The sequence below is a fragment of the Marmota marmota genome, unplaced genomic scaffold (assembly GCF_001458135.2).
Source record: "Marmota marmota marmota unplaced genomic scaffold, marMar, whole genome shotgun sequence".
Taxonomy (NCBI): domain Eukaryota; kingdom Metazoa; phylum Chordata; class Mammalia; order Rodentia; family Sciuridae; genus Marmota; species Marmota marmota.
The window spans coordinates 3,441,569-3,457,174 of record NW_025999900.1 but is presented as its reverse complement, the minus strand read 5'-3'; the positions used below and the strand labels follow the sequence as shown (position 1 = coordinate 3,457,174).

Genomic DNA, 15,606 nt, shown 5'->3' with positions numbered 1-15,606 from the left:
ATCCTAACAAAAATCCTATGAGCTAATCTACTATAATAGGAGATTTAGGGCTGAGAAGTTAACTTCTCTAAGTTCATAGTTAATGTGACAGAACTGGCTTTGGACTCCATATTCTGAGCTCTTGTCCTCCCAAATATGCTGTTTACATAAAGCATTTCAAAGAACTACAAGTTAAGGCGAAGATAAATGTGAGAGTCAGAGCGAGAGAAGAAACATACTGTTGCTTTAAGTGAAATCAGCTCTGCGTTGGCTGGTGATTGGTGAAGAGGCAAACTACGAACTGGCCCAAAGGTCTTACCTGGCACCCGACCAGTTCCTGTTCCACCACCTGCTGCATGTCTGCGTTTAATGTTTCCGGCTCAAATGCCACGCTGGCTTGTTGCAGCCACAGTTCCAGCTCGGCCACCTGGGTCTTGCAGGCATGGAGGACTTCTACAGGCCGGGCCCTAGTTCTCTTCACTGAGGTCTCAAAATCTCCTGGCTTATCAGAAAAGTCCAGAGCTGCAGCCTTGATAGGAGGAGTGGGACCCTAAGATAAACCCAAAGATAATCCAGCAGTGAAGAGCCAGGAGTCCAAAGATTTCAGACTTGGGCTGGCAAAGACCTGTGGACCCACAATCTTTCTCCCCAGTTAAAAGAAACAAAATAAGAACAGAAGAAGGAAGAAAGAAAAGAAAAATGCACCTCCACACTCATAGCAACAATCACGTGACCTGGTGGCACAGGTTTCTAAGCAGCCGATCTGCATGTACACAGGTACAATATTCCTGGGCACAGAGGAAGCGAATGGGCTTTCAGTTCATTGAGCGGTGAGCCCCAGGAGAGAGGTGAGAGAGTGAGAGAGAGTGTGGGCATGTGGGTGTGTGTGTCCCAAACACTACAGGAACTGGCCAGTATTTAAAGTTTCATGACCCAGGATTAAGCAATGCTTACATTACTCTGCACTCTATTCAAACAGGAAAAAACAAGAAAACAAAACAAAAAAACGACCTATACATATTGCAGGCATACAATGAAATAAGCCAAGTAATGAGATTATAAAGGATTTTAGCTTTTCTTTCAACATACATGCTATTACTCATCTCAACTTCTCCCCGGTAAAAATTGCTTGAGTCAAGTTATGAACTTGAGCAGAGGAATCTGAAAACTTTCCTCCTCTTCCTCAGAACAAATCTCTAAAATAACTTTCACCTTCGAGATCCTCAAATATTATTGAGTTAGAGACCAAGTAATTAATATAGAAAAAAATGATATATTCCATTCTACTGTCATGTATAACTGACTGTAGAACAAATAAAAAAGAAAAGAATGATGTGTTCTTTTCATATTGAAATAACTGGGCTGCTAATCAATGCAATAGCAAAATTTCTCCAGTTAGCAAATGAAAGTTTTTCAATAATTATATCAGATGTTTTCAGTTTGGAGGGGAAAAAAAAGATTTCATACAAAGAAATATTTGCCTTCCACCATATTAATTATCCTTCTCTATAATATTAAAAAAGTGTATCAGCCCTTGGAGAGAAATTCCTTTAGTTTAATAAAGATTTGTTTTGCTGAATGAAAGTATTGTTCCCTATAAATATTTTATTGTGATTTTGATAAATTATAATGTTATCCATAGAAGACTTTTTTAGCAAGTAATAAAGCACAATCTGGGTCAGGTGACAAACTTCTAACGAGAACTGCTCACAAATGCATACCCTAATTCAATGCAAATGCACATTTCTGAATATTTGTGAAATTTTATTTAAACACAAAACTTTCAATGCAATTGAGTGAAGAAAACTGGTGGGTGGTAATAAAATCACGCAAAGTATGAAAATATCATTCATTTACACACTGATGAGTGTTACGAAAGCTGGTTTGGAAGAAGTGTCTCTGGGTTGAATTTCTTCCCTCTGACCATCCATTAACTTCATGCATATTGCTCTTTTCTGCAAATCCCTATTTCTCCTCTGCCTTCATCGATCTGTTTTTATAATTTAATTCAAGAATCACCCTCTTAAGGACATTTTCCCCTGACTTGTGTTTTCCTCTGAACTTCATATACAGTCAGGTTAATACCTGGATTCATTTATTTCAATTTTCTTTTTTAATCTTGATTTTTTAAAAAAGCAACAATTGAGTGATATTACTGCAAATCACCAATTTCTAGCCACCTGATAAATTCCCTTCTTTTCTTCCTTCGTATTGGGGATTAAACCCAGGGATGCTTTACCACTGGGCTACTTCCACAGCCCGTTTTAGTTTTTGAGACAAGATCTTGTTAAACTGATCAGGCTGGCCTTGAACTTGTGATCCTCCTGCCTCAGCAAAACCACACCTAGCTGATTAATTATTTTCTACTTTTCAGTTTTTACTTATATCTTACTGGAAAAGACTTGGGGATCCCCTTTCTTTGCCACCTGACATAGCAACCTGTGAATATTAATTAATTGATAATAAATGATTTGCCATCTGGCTTCTTAATGTATCCAGACTTTTTGGAGCCCCTCCTATATGCCACACACATTTTTAAAAGACATTTTGTTTCTTTGCTTTCTCACTAATAAAATTACTGAGGAAATAAGTAAGCTGGATGATTAATCTGGGCTTTATTTGCTGGTAATTTGAACCTGAAGAGAATCTAAGGGGTGTGGGGTAGGAGAAAAAAGATTATTTGCAACCATAGAACTTGCAAAGCTGAAAGTGGCCTCAGGAACCTGCCAGTGAGCAGTTTGCCCATGTCTTTTTTTTTTAAACAGTCAAAGACAACTGAGCTTGTGTGTCATCAGTTCACATGCCTCTCACCTCACCAACTTGCTTCCAGTTGTCCAAGGCCAACAGCTCTGTGATCTTTAAATTATGAGTCCCTAGTTGTTTCCCTAATAGCATCTCAGCAAAACAGCTTCCCTGGAAAATAGCCCCAGATTCTAAAGGCAGAAATCATGTAAACGAAGGTCTTCTAATTGTACACTGTGGGAGGCTTCAAAGCATTAGCCACAATTGTCACGTCTATGACATAACTAAACTAATAACACTAACCTTTACTGAGCTCTTATTATGCGTCAGGCACTGTGCTAAACATGTAATAAAGACTACCTCATTCCTTCACACTGCAAGCCTGTGTTTATTCCCAGTATACAGCTGAGGAAATCGAGGCTTTGGGAGGCTATTCAAACGGCCTGTGGTCACCCAATTAATTAGTAAGTAGAACCAGAATTCATGCCCTGATTTCACCTTGCTGTGGAATCTACAAATCCACCTTTTGGACACAATTTTACTAGCTCTCTAGTGTCCAGGTTAACCCCTCAGGGAGTCACACTGTTGGATTTCTGTATAAACACATCACACATCTAAACAACAGGACTGTGGTTAAAAGGCAAGTGAATTTACTGGCTACAGTCACTCTGCGTGCCAAGATATAAAGCCTTCAAGTTTACTCCTTCTATTGAGTCAATTCTACAAATACCTGTGCATCCTCCTCACTTTGCACAGAATGAGAGCTTGCCTGCCTGAAGGGCCGCGTCCACCTGCACAAGCACAGACGTGCGACACGCTGCTGGAAAGGCATGGCAGTCTTTATTCTGTGAGGTCAAGCCCACTTTGGTTTCACTTTCTGTATTAAATATTTATTCTTCAATGCAATCCGGGTCACAGATGACTCTGAATTTTACTAAAAATTGCACAATTCTCGTTTGGTCAGTGCCCTTGATCTCTAAACCAAAAAGTCTGCAGAGGCTAATGCTTGGCTGATGACACAGGTGGCCTGGTCTCTGGAGCTCCCCCTTTCCCTCTCTGGCTGTTGGGTCAATGAAACCAAAGGCAGGAGGTGAAGGGACCCTGACTGATCAAAAGAGGGCTTCAAGAATCCACGAGGCACCCCCAGGACAAAAGTTCTGTTAGGAAGAAAATATGAATGTACATACACAGACAGCAGTTTAAGAGAGTCACTGGGGCCTTACAGTGGAAAGCTCAAGTTCTAAACCTGGAGGGAGAAGTTCTGGGTTTCAATTTTAACTCTGCCACTCAGGAGCTGTGTGGCCTTGGACAACCGAACGTCTAAGTCTCCTTCTGTCAACTGGGGCAACAGCAGTAACTACCTTACAGAGCTGACGTGAGGATTAAGAGGGAACACATGTAAAACCCCAGTGCCTGGCCCATAGGAAGCGTTCAGTGGATTTTTGTTACTTTCCCCTCACCTCTTTCTCTTATCATCACCATTATGTGCTGTAGACACTGCCAGGGCAGAACAACCTGCCGATCACCCACCCCGGGAGAAATACACTGCGCAGAATGCCCGCTGCAGCCAAAGCACAACTGAAGCTACGTCTGATTTTTAATTAGGTGTCAAAAGAAACATTAATTCTGGCCAGCAAAAGACAAAAACAAACAAAACTATGGGTGAGGTCAGCAACTTTCTTAGACATAAGTACTGCCAGCGAGTGTTAAGCTTCGACATTTGTCTGCCTTGCTGGGCACATACTGTTAAGAGAGACAGAGAATGAAAGGGAAGAAGGGCAAAGAGGAATAACAATTTGACAACTTTGTGTATATATATATATATATATATATATATATATATATATATATATACACACACACACAAGGGCAAACAATTGGGAGAAAAGACTGAAAAGGAGGAGGAGGGGAGAAAGCAGGTCAGGATCTTTTTTGGGGAGCTACTCGGTGAGACCCATGGAGCTTTATTTCCACCAAAACCAACATGGGAAACGGCTCCCCAGAGGGCCTTCTTGAGAAACAATGTGCACCACAAAAATATCTCAAATGAAGAAGAGTAGACTGGAAAATTCTGCAATTGATTCCTTACTCTCCCAGTGACTGCCAGTGTTTTACTCTCTGAATTTTTATTTTCTCTTTTGGGAAACTTGCGGGCAGGCATTAACCCGCTTCATCTAATCCAAAGATTAAAAAAAAAAAACAAATAAATGCCTTTTATGAGGTAGGCCGTTAGTCAACCTTAGCTCTTCTCCACTTTCGTTGTCCCCAGATGCTGTGTGTACAGGTGGAAGAAATCACTAACGGGAAGACTACTTCACACCACAAAGGGTGACCAAGTGGAGAAAGGTCTCCCTGCTTCATGCCATGCTTATTTTCTATGTGAATGATGGCGAATCTTCCATTTCAATAGCTTGAAAGCACACATACAGACATGAAAGTTCACAAAGAACACTTGGCTTGGCACACAAAGGATTGCAGAACCCAGAAAGCTGGTCACCTCTGGCGACAGTCCAGGTAGCCAAGCAGTTGGCTTGTTACTGACAGGGACTTACCTCTTCTGTTTGGTTGAGCTTTGGGGAAAATGCTAGGCTTTGCTCAGTGTTTAGTGAGTCTGGTGCCAGAATTTGTACCATGGAACTATCACAGGTGCTTATTTTCCCATCTGCTTCCTACAAAGAAAAGAATCAGACATCCAGGAAAGGTCTTTCCCTGCTGCCAGAGTAGCCCCTCTTCCTTGCCTGCTCATTTGCAATTTGACTGCTTGCAAAAATGTCCAGAGAATTCAGGTGCATTTAGAAAAGAGTTAGCTTGTTTTGGTGGGGAAAAAAAAATCAGCTTCCTTTGGTTTGTCTTTATTTATATGACTTAAATACTCAAAAACTCTCTTCTTAATGAGCACATAAATGATCCACAGAACTAAGTATTTAAGCAGATCACTTTGAGAGTTTAAATGAGGTTCTATGACAAGGGGCCACATTTCAAATAATGGGAGAAAAGATGAACTTATTAGATATAAGAATAACTATTGAGATATTTTATGAAAAATATAACAAAAGTCTTTGTCTCACTCCTGACAATGAATTCTAATTGTATCTAATATTGAAATGTAAAAGCTATACCATAGAAATTGTAGAGGTGGGGAAGGGCTTTGACAACATAGGAAAAGAATGTTAGTAGAGACAACATTAAAAAAAAATAACATAATGTGCACCACAGAAGAAATATAGTCTAAGTTAAAAGAGAAAAACTAACTGGGATGAAATGTTATGCTCTTAATATATTAATCTTATAAATTAATAAGTTAAACATCAACTCCTACAGAGAAAAAAAATGCAATGCTATGCACTAGCAATTCATGAAAGAATTACAAAATCCGACAGACTTCCAAAGGGAGATACTCAACATTCTTACAATATAAATTCAATTTAAACCGCTGATTAAGGGGACTAAAACCCACTTCACTAAAGCTTTTGATTATTAAACAAGATGATATATTTAAAGTATTCAGTAGCTTTTAACAAAATGTTAGCTCCTCTTTACTGGGCATGATAATTGCTATCAAACACTAAGAACTGAACCAAAACTAAAGGCAGAACTTTAGGTAAAATTGCAAAGGTAGGTAAGGATCATGAAAAACTTGGCATGCCAATAAGTTTGCATTTTACTAAGTTGATAATCAGAATCCACAAAGGATATTAAGATGGGATTTATTTAGCACAATAGGTTTTAGAAAAAGCCATCTGTGTTGTGTAAGATATACCAGAAAAAAAAAAAAATAACTGGAGGTTGTAAAACCAATTAGGAGGCTATTCCAACAGCCAAAGGAGAAATAAAATTGCCTCACACAGGATGAGGAAACAAAGAATAGGAAGAGAGGGAGATGAAGCTTCAGTGGGTGTTGCTTGGCTACTGACTGAATATGAAGATGATCATGAAGTTTATTCACTTTGGACTGGGAAAACAGTGGGTGCCACTAGCAGGCGCTGAGAAATTAGGAGGAAGAGCAAACTTTGAAATCCATTTGGTCAAATGGATTTGAGAATATTTATCCAAAATGAGAAGTCTATCAGGAGGGTAGACATGTGGAACAGACTTAAGATAAAAGCCATGATGGGCGATTTGAGGTGGGAATCACTGGCACAGAGATGCCAAGCACAGGGGATGAAATCACCAGGAGACAAAACAGAGGGAAGGAAGAGGAGGAACCTCCGGGGAATACCTAGCGTCACAGACAGAAGAGAGGGGCAAGGAAGGGACAGAGAGTTTACAGGTAGAAGAGACAGGAAGTGAAGAATTAGAAGGACACTTCAAGAGGACGAGGTGGCCCATAACGTCGGACTCTGGCAAGATCAATAAGGATTAGGACTAACAAAAGGCTAAAGTTGCATTCTGGAAGTCAATCACAGCATACACACAGCCAGAGGCAGAGAAAAGATCTCAAAGTGACCCAGGGAGCCCCAAGGACAAACATTTAGTGGGATATGAACGAGGAAGTACAGTAACTGATGTGGGAAGCAGGATTCAAACAGTCCATGAATCCAAGTGCCATAGTTGGCCATGGACGGGACATCTGCTCTTGGAACAGAACTGTGTCATGTATAGGCCTAAGGATGTGGTAAGCCACACCTGGGGAGAGCTAGGGGCAACAGAAGGAAAGGACCAGCAATTTCCCCATAGGATCTCGAGAGGTTCCACGGAGGAGGCAGAAGTTGAGATGGGTCTTAGGGATGGGGAGGACACCTCGGGCAGCATGGAGGAAAGGCAGGCCAGGGATGCCAAGCAAAGAGCCACTCAAGGTGCAGACAGATTGGGATGATCGGTTTGTTTGAGGGAAGGGGGTTAAGAGGGAAGAAATGCACCACGAGGCAGAAACTGAAGATGCAGGTGTAAGCAGAGCATGGTGCCAATGACTAATGAAGGGTTGGTGTGGGAGCTGAGGGACAGGAGGTGGGAGGAAGAGGTGGGAGTCACGGTGACGATGATACGGTAGCAGGCATGCTTCAGAAGCAAAGGAAAGACATTACTGCTGTGCCAGGTGAGGATGGTCTTCTAAAGAGAGGATATCGCCTTTTATTTTGAAAGATTAGAGAAGGTTCAGAATGTTGTAAGGAGAAAAAGGCTTACTGCATTAATTTATCCTACATTATTTTTTTTAAAGAAATTATGGAAAGACCCTCACCCCTCTCTCCTCCCCTGACACACACACACATTTTAACTACTCCCAAAAGAGAGGCGTGATAAATGCCTTGGCGAATTTTGAAGTGACTTTTTCCTCAGAAAAAGTACTCTCTTACTATCTGTTGAGTGAACAACAGAAACGCAAAACATTAGCCGGTATTTACTAAGTTGCATTGCATTTGTGCAGATGTAATGGTGAGAAGCTTTTAAACATTCACAACAGCCAAAATAAGGAACCAACTTAAGTTTCCATCATGGATGAATGGATAAAGAATATGTGGTCTGTATATATTACAGAATACTATTCACCCTTAACAATGAAAAAAAAAAATCCTGCCATTTGCAATGACACAGATGGCCCTGAACAAGAATATGTTAAATGCAATAAGCTGGACACAGAATGCTAAATATCACATTATTTCATTTACAAATAGAATCTAAAAAACTTGAAGCAGAGGGTAGAATTGTGGTTACCAGGGACTGTGGGGAAGCACTGGGAGACACTGATCAAAGGATCCAAAATTTCAGTTAGGTAAGAGGAATAAGTTCAAGAGACATTACCATAAAAAATGACTATAGTTAATAGCAATGTATCATAGACCTAGAGAATACAGAAAGAATAGATTTTAAGTGTTCTTAATGCACACACACACAATAATAAAATGATAATTATGCAAATCAATGCATATGCTAATTAGCTCAATTTAGTCATTCCACACGGTATATATGTATTTCAAAGCATCCTACGATCCACAATAAATACATGCAATTTTCATTTGTCAACAGTGACAAAAAATGCAGCACAGTTCTAAGCATTCTTTCAAATAAGAACTTTTCTTAAAAAAAAAAAAAGAACTTCTTTTCTTTGACTTACTATCCCTTATTTTATTCCTCATTTGGGACACGTCTGTATTTTAAAGTGGAGGTGCTGAATGAAAGCAGAACAAAGGAAGAGGGGAAAGGGAACACAAATTGGGGCAAAAAAACAGCTCCCTGTCCCCACACCCCACCTCTGAACATGATATGCCCAAGATTACCGGAATGATGGTTGCTGAGGAGGAGGATTCTCCATCTTCCTCCAAGCCCAGGTCATGCTTCCAAAGTAAAGGCAAAGACCTCGAAGACGGCTCCGCTTTCTTATATTCATTCTAAGACAGTGATGGGTTGGTTAGCAGAAGGAAGTGATACCCTACTCTCCTAGACAGCACCCTCCTTGTCTCTCTCATGCAAGGTTCAATTTGCTGGGCATTTTGACTGTAGGCCTTGATTCCACACCTTCTCCTATATTCCATTCACTTATTTTGCTAACTAAGTCATATTTCAAATGTGGTTGCAAATTCCTGAAGCCTAAAGAATATTTTTTTAAAGTCAGAGTAAGCTCAAGTCACAGAAAGGAGATCTTTCAAACAATACTTAGGTACTTAATTTGTTTTGGTAAATGCAATCTTAAATGCTGTATTTAAAATAACATTCCAATAGGTATAAAAATGCTTAAAATCACTAATTATCAGAGAAATGCAAACTAAAACTATAATGAGAGGCCGGGGGTGCAGTTCAGTGATAGAGCTCTTGTCTAACATGCATGAAGCTCTGGGTTTGATCCCCAGCACCACTAAATAAATAAATAAAACAGTGAAGATATCATTTCATACCTATCAGAATGGCATTTATTAAAAAAATGATGAAAAATAACAAGTGTTGGCAAGGATGTGGAGGAAAGGAAACTTAAATACTGTTGAGGGATAGTAAATTAGCTATTAGGGAAAACAGTATACAGGTTCCTCAAAAAATTAAATGAGAAAGCCACCATATGATCCAGCAATACTACTATTGGGTATATATCCAAAGGAAGTGAAATCAATCCATTGAAGAGATATCTGCACTTCTGTATTTATTACAGCATTATTCATAACAGCCAAGATGTGGAATCAACCTGAGTGTCTATCAATGGACCAATGGATAAAGAATGTAATGTGTAATATGTATCTAAGTGTGTGTGTGTGTGTGTGTGTGTGTATATATATATATATATATATATATATATATATATATATAAATGACAGAATACTACTCAGCCATAAACAGAAGCAAATCCTGTCATTTGTAACAACATGGAGGAACTAAAGGGATATTTTATTAAATGAAGTAAATAAGCCAGGCACAGAAAGACAAATACTGTAGAATCTTGCTTATATGTGAAGTGTAAAAAAGTTAAACTTGTAGAAACAGAGAGTAGAATGGTGTTTATTGGGGTGGAGGGGATGGAGGGGGTTGGGGAGATGTTGGTCAAAGGATGAAACATTTCAGTTAGACAGGAAGAAGATTAAGAGATGAACTGTATGCCAATAACAATATAGTGTGTCCTTGCAAACTGCTTAGAGACATTTTAAGTGTTCTCCCACAAAAAGAAAACGGTATGTGAGATAATGCATACATGCATTAGATGGATTTAGCCATTCATAACATCCTGAGAGAGAGAGCACACTAAAGTAAATACCTATCTGAAATTAAATCATACTGAAGTGTCTGAAGTCCCCTCTGTTTTGGCCTTTGGTACTGCCTCTATTTTCCTGATTCTCTCTGCCACAAGGGACATAAGCAGATTGTGAAGCTGTCGATGGTCAGAGGACATGGTAAACCTACATTCTTCTTTATCCTAACTCTCAGCCACACTGAGTCCTAGGGACAACTATAGGACAAGAGATCTGTTCTGCATGACAATGGACTAATAATTGGAATAATAATAATAATATAATCTATAAAACGAGCATTAAAAACTGTCTAGTGGTCATATCTGAGCGATAGAAACTGTAAGAAGCTGCAATTTTCTACCTTTTAGCTTAAGACACATGATAACTTTAGTTTTTAAAGTATGGAATGGAAATTGGTGTCCAGAAGTTCAAGTGTGAATGTCTCTTTCAACCAGTTGTAATGAAGTAGTAACAATTAGCTGTATTCGTCACTGACATAGCACATGACCTTGACAACACTGTTTTAGACCCCAAAAAATAACTCAAATATGGAAAAATAAAGTTGTAAAAGTCACATGGGAATGCCAATCCAACAGCATACTCTTAAAACTTCAGAGAATTTATTCAGAAGTCAGGACATGAGAGAGGACTTCATCTTCTCCCTCTGCCAACAAGTGCGTCTGAATTACATTTCTCTCCCTTGTACGTGGTGAAGTAGGTTGAGATGCACTTAATGTTAATAACATGAGAACTACTTCAATCATCCTTTAACAATATCAATATTTTTAAAGAAATAAACATTCTTTTTAAGATCTTTTCTACCACCTTTTTAGAGATCTGGTTCTAATAAACTTTCACGAGAAAATCGTTTTCCTTACTTCACTCTTCAGGGAGCCTTCCTCTGCCTCTTCCTTGACGGCTGGCAAGAATGACATGGAGCCTGGTCTGTCCAGCTGAAAGGGGCACAGCACAAGGACACCTGCAGTCAGCTTGCACATCAACATCGCCAGGATCCTGGCCTGGCTGCATTTTTATGGAGCTAATTTTTTACTTACTTTATCCACGATGCCCACCCAGCCTCTGGGCCCTGTACCTTTCCGCTCATCCAGCCCGACAGGCTGGCACAGTCCAGTTCCCTCTCGTTTGCGTGGCTTCCTGGGGCCCTTCATCAAACAACTGAAGATTGTTATTCACTGATGTGGATTTGGAGAGGGCCGAGAGAAGGTGCCAGGCCACTTCTGAGTCTGCCATGGGCTGACTATTCCATAGGATGATACTTCAAAGACGGCTCCCTACCCATCTGCCCGTGGAATTTCATAAGCACATCCTTAAATAACTCAAGCATAAGAATTCTGGGTTGAGCCCAGAACAAACACACCCTGAGGATTTATGTTCATTAGTAAACAACTCAAGTGAAGTACTTCCACTTCAAGAAATTCCTTTACTATGGGCCATAGACCGAGATACAACAAGTTGTTCAGGTGAAAAATATTACCCATTTAACACTCTTGTGGAATGTGGGACCAGTATTAACGTAAAGGGGTTCCTACCTTCCACTCAGACACATCCAGCTCAGCCGTTCCACCATCCTCCAATGCTCTGGCTGACAGCACGTCTCCTTCTTGCTGTTCTTGCTTCAAATGCTGGTGAAGGTTTAGTACGGCAGCCTTCAAGTCCACCAATAGGTCTTCTTTTTTCTGGTTTAAATGCAGAATCTGCTGTTCCATACTTTTGATGTCTTCCTGTACAAAAATAATATCTGCATTGTTTAGAAGTCTGAAGTCTTTGGATGTGCACAGGAGCCAGCTCCCTTCAGTAAAAGAGATGATAAATGGTTCTAGGCTGTTTGGTTGGCAAAGCCAGGAACCACTCTCTGGTACAGTATAGTTCCTTCCCAATCTGGCTGCATTTCCAAAGGATGTGGGTAGGTTACCTTAGCTCCTCTGTAGACCTTGCAAATCAGAATATCTGGAGGTGGAGCCAAAGCATAAAAACTTGCAACAGGCTCTATGGGTGACTGTGCAGAACAGCTGGGGTGGAGAGCCACTGCCCTAGTGGCTAGCAATAGGACTGGTGGACCCAGAATGCAAAAGGCCAGGACCCAGGGTCTGCACTTTAACACAGAAGGGCTGTCTGCCTACTTCCCATTTCGTCACATAAAGTATTACAAATGCATGTTTTTAGGAGATACGTTCTCATGTCTGCCCCAGAGATTCTTAAGCAGACTAACATTTGAGAATGGCTAAGTGAAAATAGGCTTAGAAGTTTCATTCTTTTATTATTGCCTTTGAAAACTTCTTCAGTATTACTATATCATTTACTCTTTCCACATCCAAGCTTACTATCAAATGGGAGTAATAGTTACCTTGCAGTACAACTTACTATGGGAATGATGGAGAGATGAGTCCAAATTTCATACTGTCGCTTTTTAACATCTGGGTTGGTATATGCAAATAAATTTTTTATATATGGTAGATATGCAAATACTATCTGTCTACGAGAATTATAGAATTAATTATAGAATCCTAGTTTTGGAAGGAATAGCAGATGTTGTCTAGGCTAACAACCTCCTCTCTAGCACCTAAGAGTTATCCAACCCGTGCCTGAACTCCTGCAATGAGTGCTGATCAGAAAGTAGCCTGTTCTTTTTAGGAAACTTTCATGTGTTTAAAATTCGTTTTATAGCAGGAGGTATATCTGGGTGGTAGAGCATTTGCTTAGCATGCACCAGGTCCTGGATTCAATCCCCAGCACTGTCAAAAGAAAAAATATATATAAAATAAAATTGTTCCTAATATTTTCCTTAAACCCTTATTTTTTCTATGCATTACTTATCTATCTAGCTCCATTGTCTTGAAGATATTTATGGTTATTAATTTTTTTAAATTTTTTTACAGATGGAAAAGTTGCACGTCTCTACCTACAAGTAAGTTCTGGAGTCTGCTTCCAGAGGAAGCAGGTGATGTTTCTAAAGCTGCAGCATGTGCCAGAGCAGAGCTGGGCTTCCCCAGGACTCATGTGTGATTGCACACATTCCTACATCAATGTCCCCATTCTGTTTGAAGTCAAAGTTCCCATTATCGCTAGTAGCAAATGATAACTGTCAGAATTAAATCTGGGTTGGAGTGGATTGTGTCCTATTTTCAATAAACACTAAGCTTCCAAGGTTAAGTGCCCCCCCCAAGTTCTGACAGCCTTTAGAATAACATTTGGGGAACAGAGCAGGAGGTGCTCAACCTCTCCCACTGTGGAGACACAAAGGGCGCTGAGTAGCCAGTTGCAGGTTGCAACTGGGACCACAGTGCCTGGGGTGGAGATAATTTCCATAATGCTACTAAAATTACTTGCCTTTTTGCTGTGTTCACATTTTTTTGTTCCGATGGCACCAAAACAATGGTGGGTAAAACTACTGTTACCTTATATGAATCAAGACAGACATCAACTATATCAATTAAATTCTTCACTATGGTAGACTTATAGTAGGGAAAAAAAAAAAAAAAGAAAAGTGCCAGTCTCACTTTAGATCATGCTTGATAAAGATAGATACCTTTAATATTCTGGTGACAAAATAGGAAATATGCCCAAAGTACTTTTGCTACCTACCAAAGTATGATGGTTGAGGGAAAGGATTTGTATGAATGTTTGGTTCTGATTGTGAGCTGAACTACCTACCACCCTGCCCCAGTCACATGAAATAAAATAGCTGAGAAACTATACTTTTACTTAAATGCTATACTTAAAGCCTCTTCTGAAAACATAGGTGTTTTATATTGATCACTGCTAACATTTGGAAGATCTGGGCTCCTACAATGAGTACTGATCAGAAAGTAGACTGCTCTTTTTAGGAAACTCTCATGTGTTCAAAATTTAGTTTTAGACTGGGAGGTACAGCTGGGTGGTACAGCATTTGCTATACTGTCAATATTTGGAAGATCTACATCATTTAGTGAAATAATATTTTCTAAATGATCAAATATGGTATTTCAAAGTTACACATAGTAGAAGATCCATTCAAAGTGTAAGAAAAACCAATAGATTTTAATGTAAAAATATAGAAAGTTCATTAATGTGGCTACAGATCCCATTTATAACTAGCCTATGAGTGACTTTCATTTGTTGGGTTTAATGCAGTTTCAAAGAATATCCACAGTTATTCAAAAGGGCTGTTATTGCTCCCTTTTCCGAGTACACCATCTTTGAGAGGTTGGATTGTCTTTATATACTTTGAACAAAATTAATAAAATAGCCGGGTATGGTGGCACACACCTGTAATCCCAGCAGCTCAGGAGGCTGAGGCAGTAGGATCATGAGTTCAGACCCAGCCTCAGCAACTTAGCAAGGTACTAAGGCAACTCAGTGAGACCCTGTCTCTAAATAAAATACAAAAAAAGGGCTGGGGATGTAGCTCAGTGAGTGAGTGTCCCTGACTTCAAACCCCTGTACTATTAAAAAAAAAATTGACAAAATAGAATGCAGAAGTAGATGAGAATCTGTCTTCTATTAAGCCAGACATTAAAGAAATTTACAAAAATGTAAAACAGAGTCACTCTTTTCATAGTGTTTTGAGTGACATAATTATATTCATAAAAATGTTATTTCTATTAACATGGGTTTATGATTGCTATTTTAAAATAAACTAAACAAATATTTTTACTTTTCTGAGTTTCAATCCCTATGTCCTCAGATATACAAACAAAAGCTATTTGTAGTCCTCAAATTTTCTCATGAATACAGAACTTGACATTTTCACAGTATTGAATCTTTAACACTAAGTCTGTGTCATTGGTTCCACCCCTTAATGACTATGTCACCTTGACTATGTCACTAATGACTATGTCACCTCTCTGTACTTTACCTTGCATGTTAAGTAACTTGCTTCTGTCTCGCACCTAGTAAATGGTATAACCTTGCTTTGTAGTGCCACATTAACTACCTGCCTGCATCAATTGGATCACAGGACAAAAAACACAGCTCTATAGAATCCTTGGTATATAATCATGTTTTTAAATACAGAAGTACTGACTTAAAAATCAAGACTGAAACAGTGGAGGATTGACAGGCAAACCACTGTAACTGTGTGCTCTGGACATTATTAATTATGGCAAATGGAAATACAGCCTGGCATATGAAATCCTTCATTATAATGGTGTCCAGAGTTTTATTACCTCTAAAGCCCAGCCTGCCCACACTGCCTAACTACCATCCCAAAAAACTAGTCAGAGAGCCAGGTTGTCCA

The 15,606-nt window shown here is 39.5% G+C and overlaps 1 protein-coding gene across 7 annotated transcripts in view; it reads right to left on the bottom strand.

The window, feature by feature from the left end:
* Syne2 (spectrin repeat containing nuclear envelope protein 2) overlaps window positions 1-15,606 on the bottom strand; it is a 329,254-nt gene that overhangs the window by 100,241 nt on the left and 213,407 nt on the right. For 5 of the 7 annotated variants that reach the window (XM_048798469.1, XM_048798471.1, XM_048798472.1 and 2 more), the window contains 5 exons: window positions 11,921-12,112; window positions 11,249-11,323; window positions 8,937-9,047; window positions 5,274-5,390; window positions 299-529 (listed from right to left, as the gene is read on the bottom strand). In XM_048798469.1, the coding sequence (XP_048654426.1) occupies window positions 299-529; window positions 5,274-5,390; window positions 8,937-9,047; window positions 11,249-11,323; window positions 11,921-12,112 (726 nt within the window). Of the gene's footprint in view, window positions 1-298; window positions 530-5,273; window positions 5,391-8,936; window positions 9,048-11,248; window positions 11,324-11,463; window positions 11,798-11,920; window positions 12,113-15,606 lie in introns of those variants that run through there. The other 2 variants (XM_048798475.1, XM_048798473.1) reach the window with 2 other exon arrangements.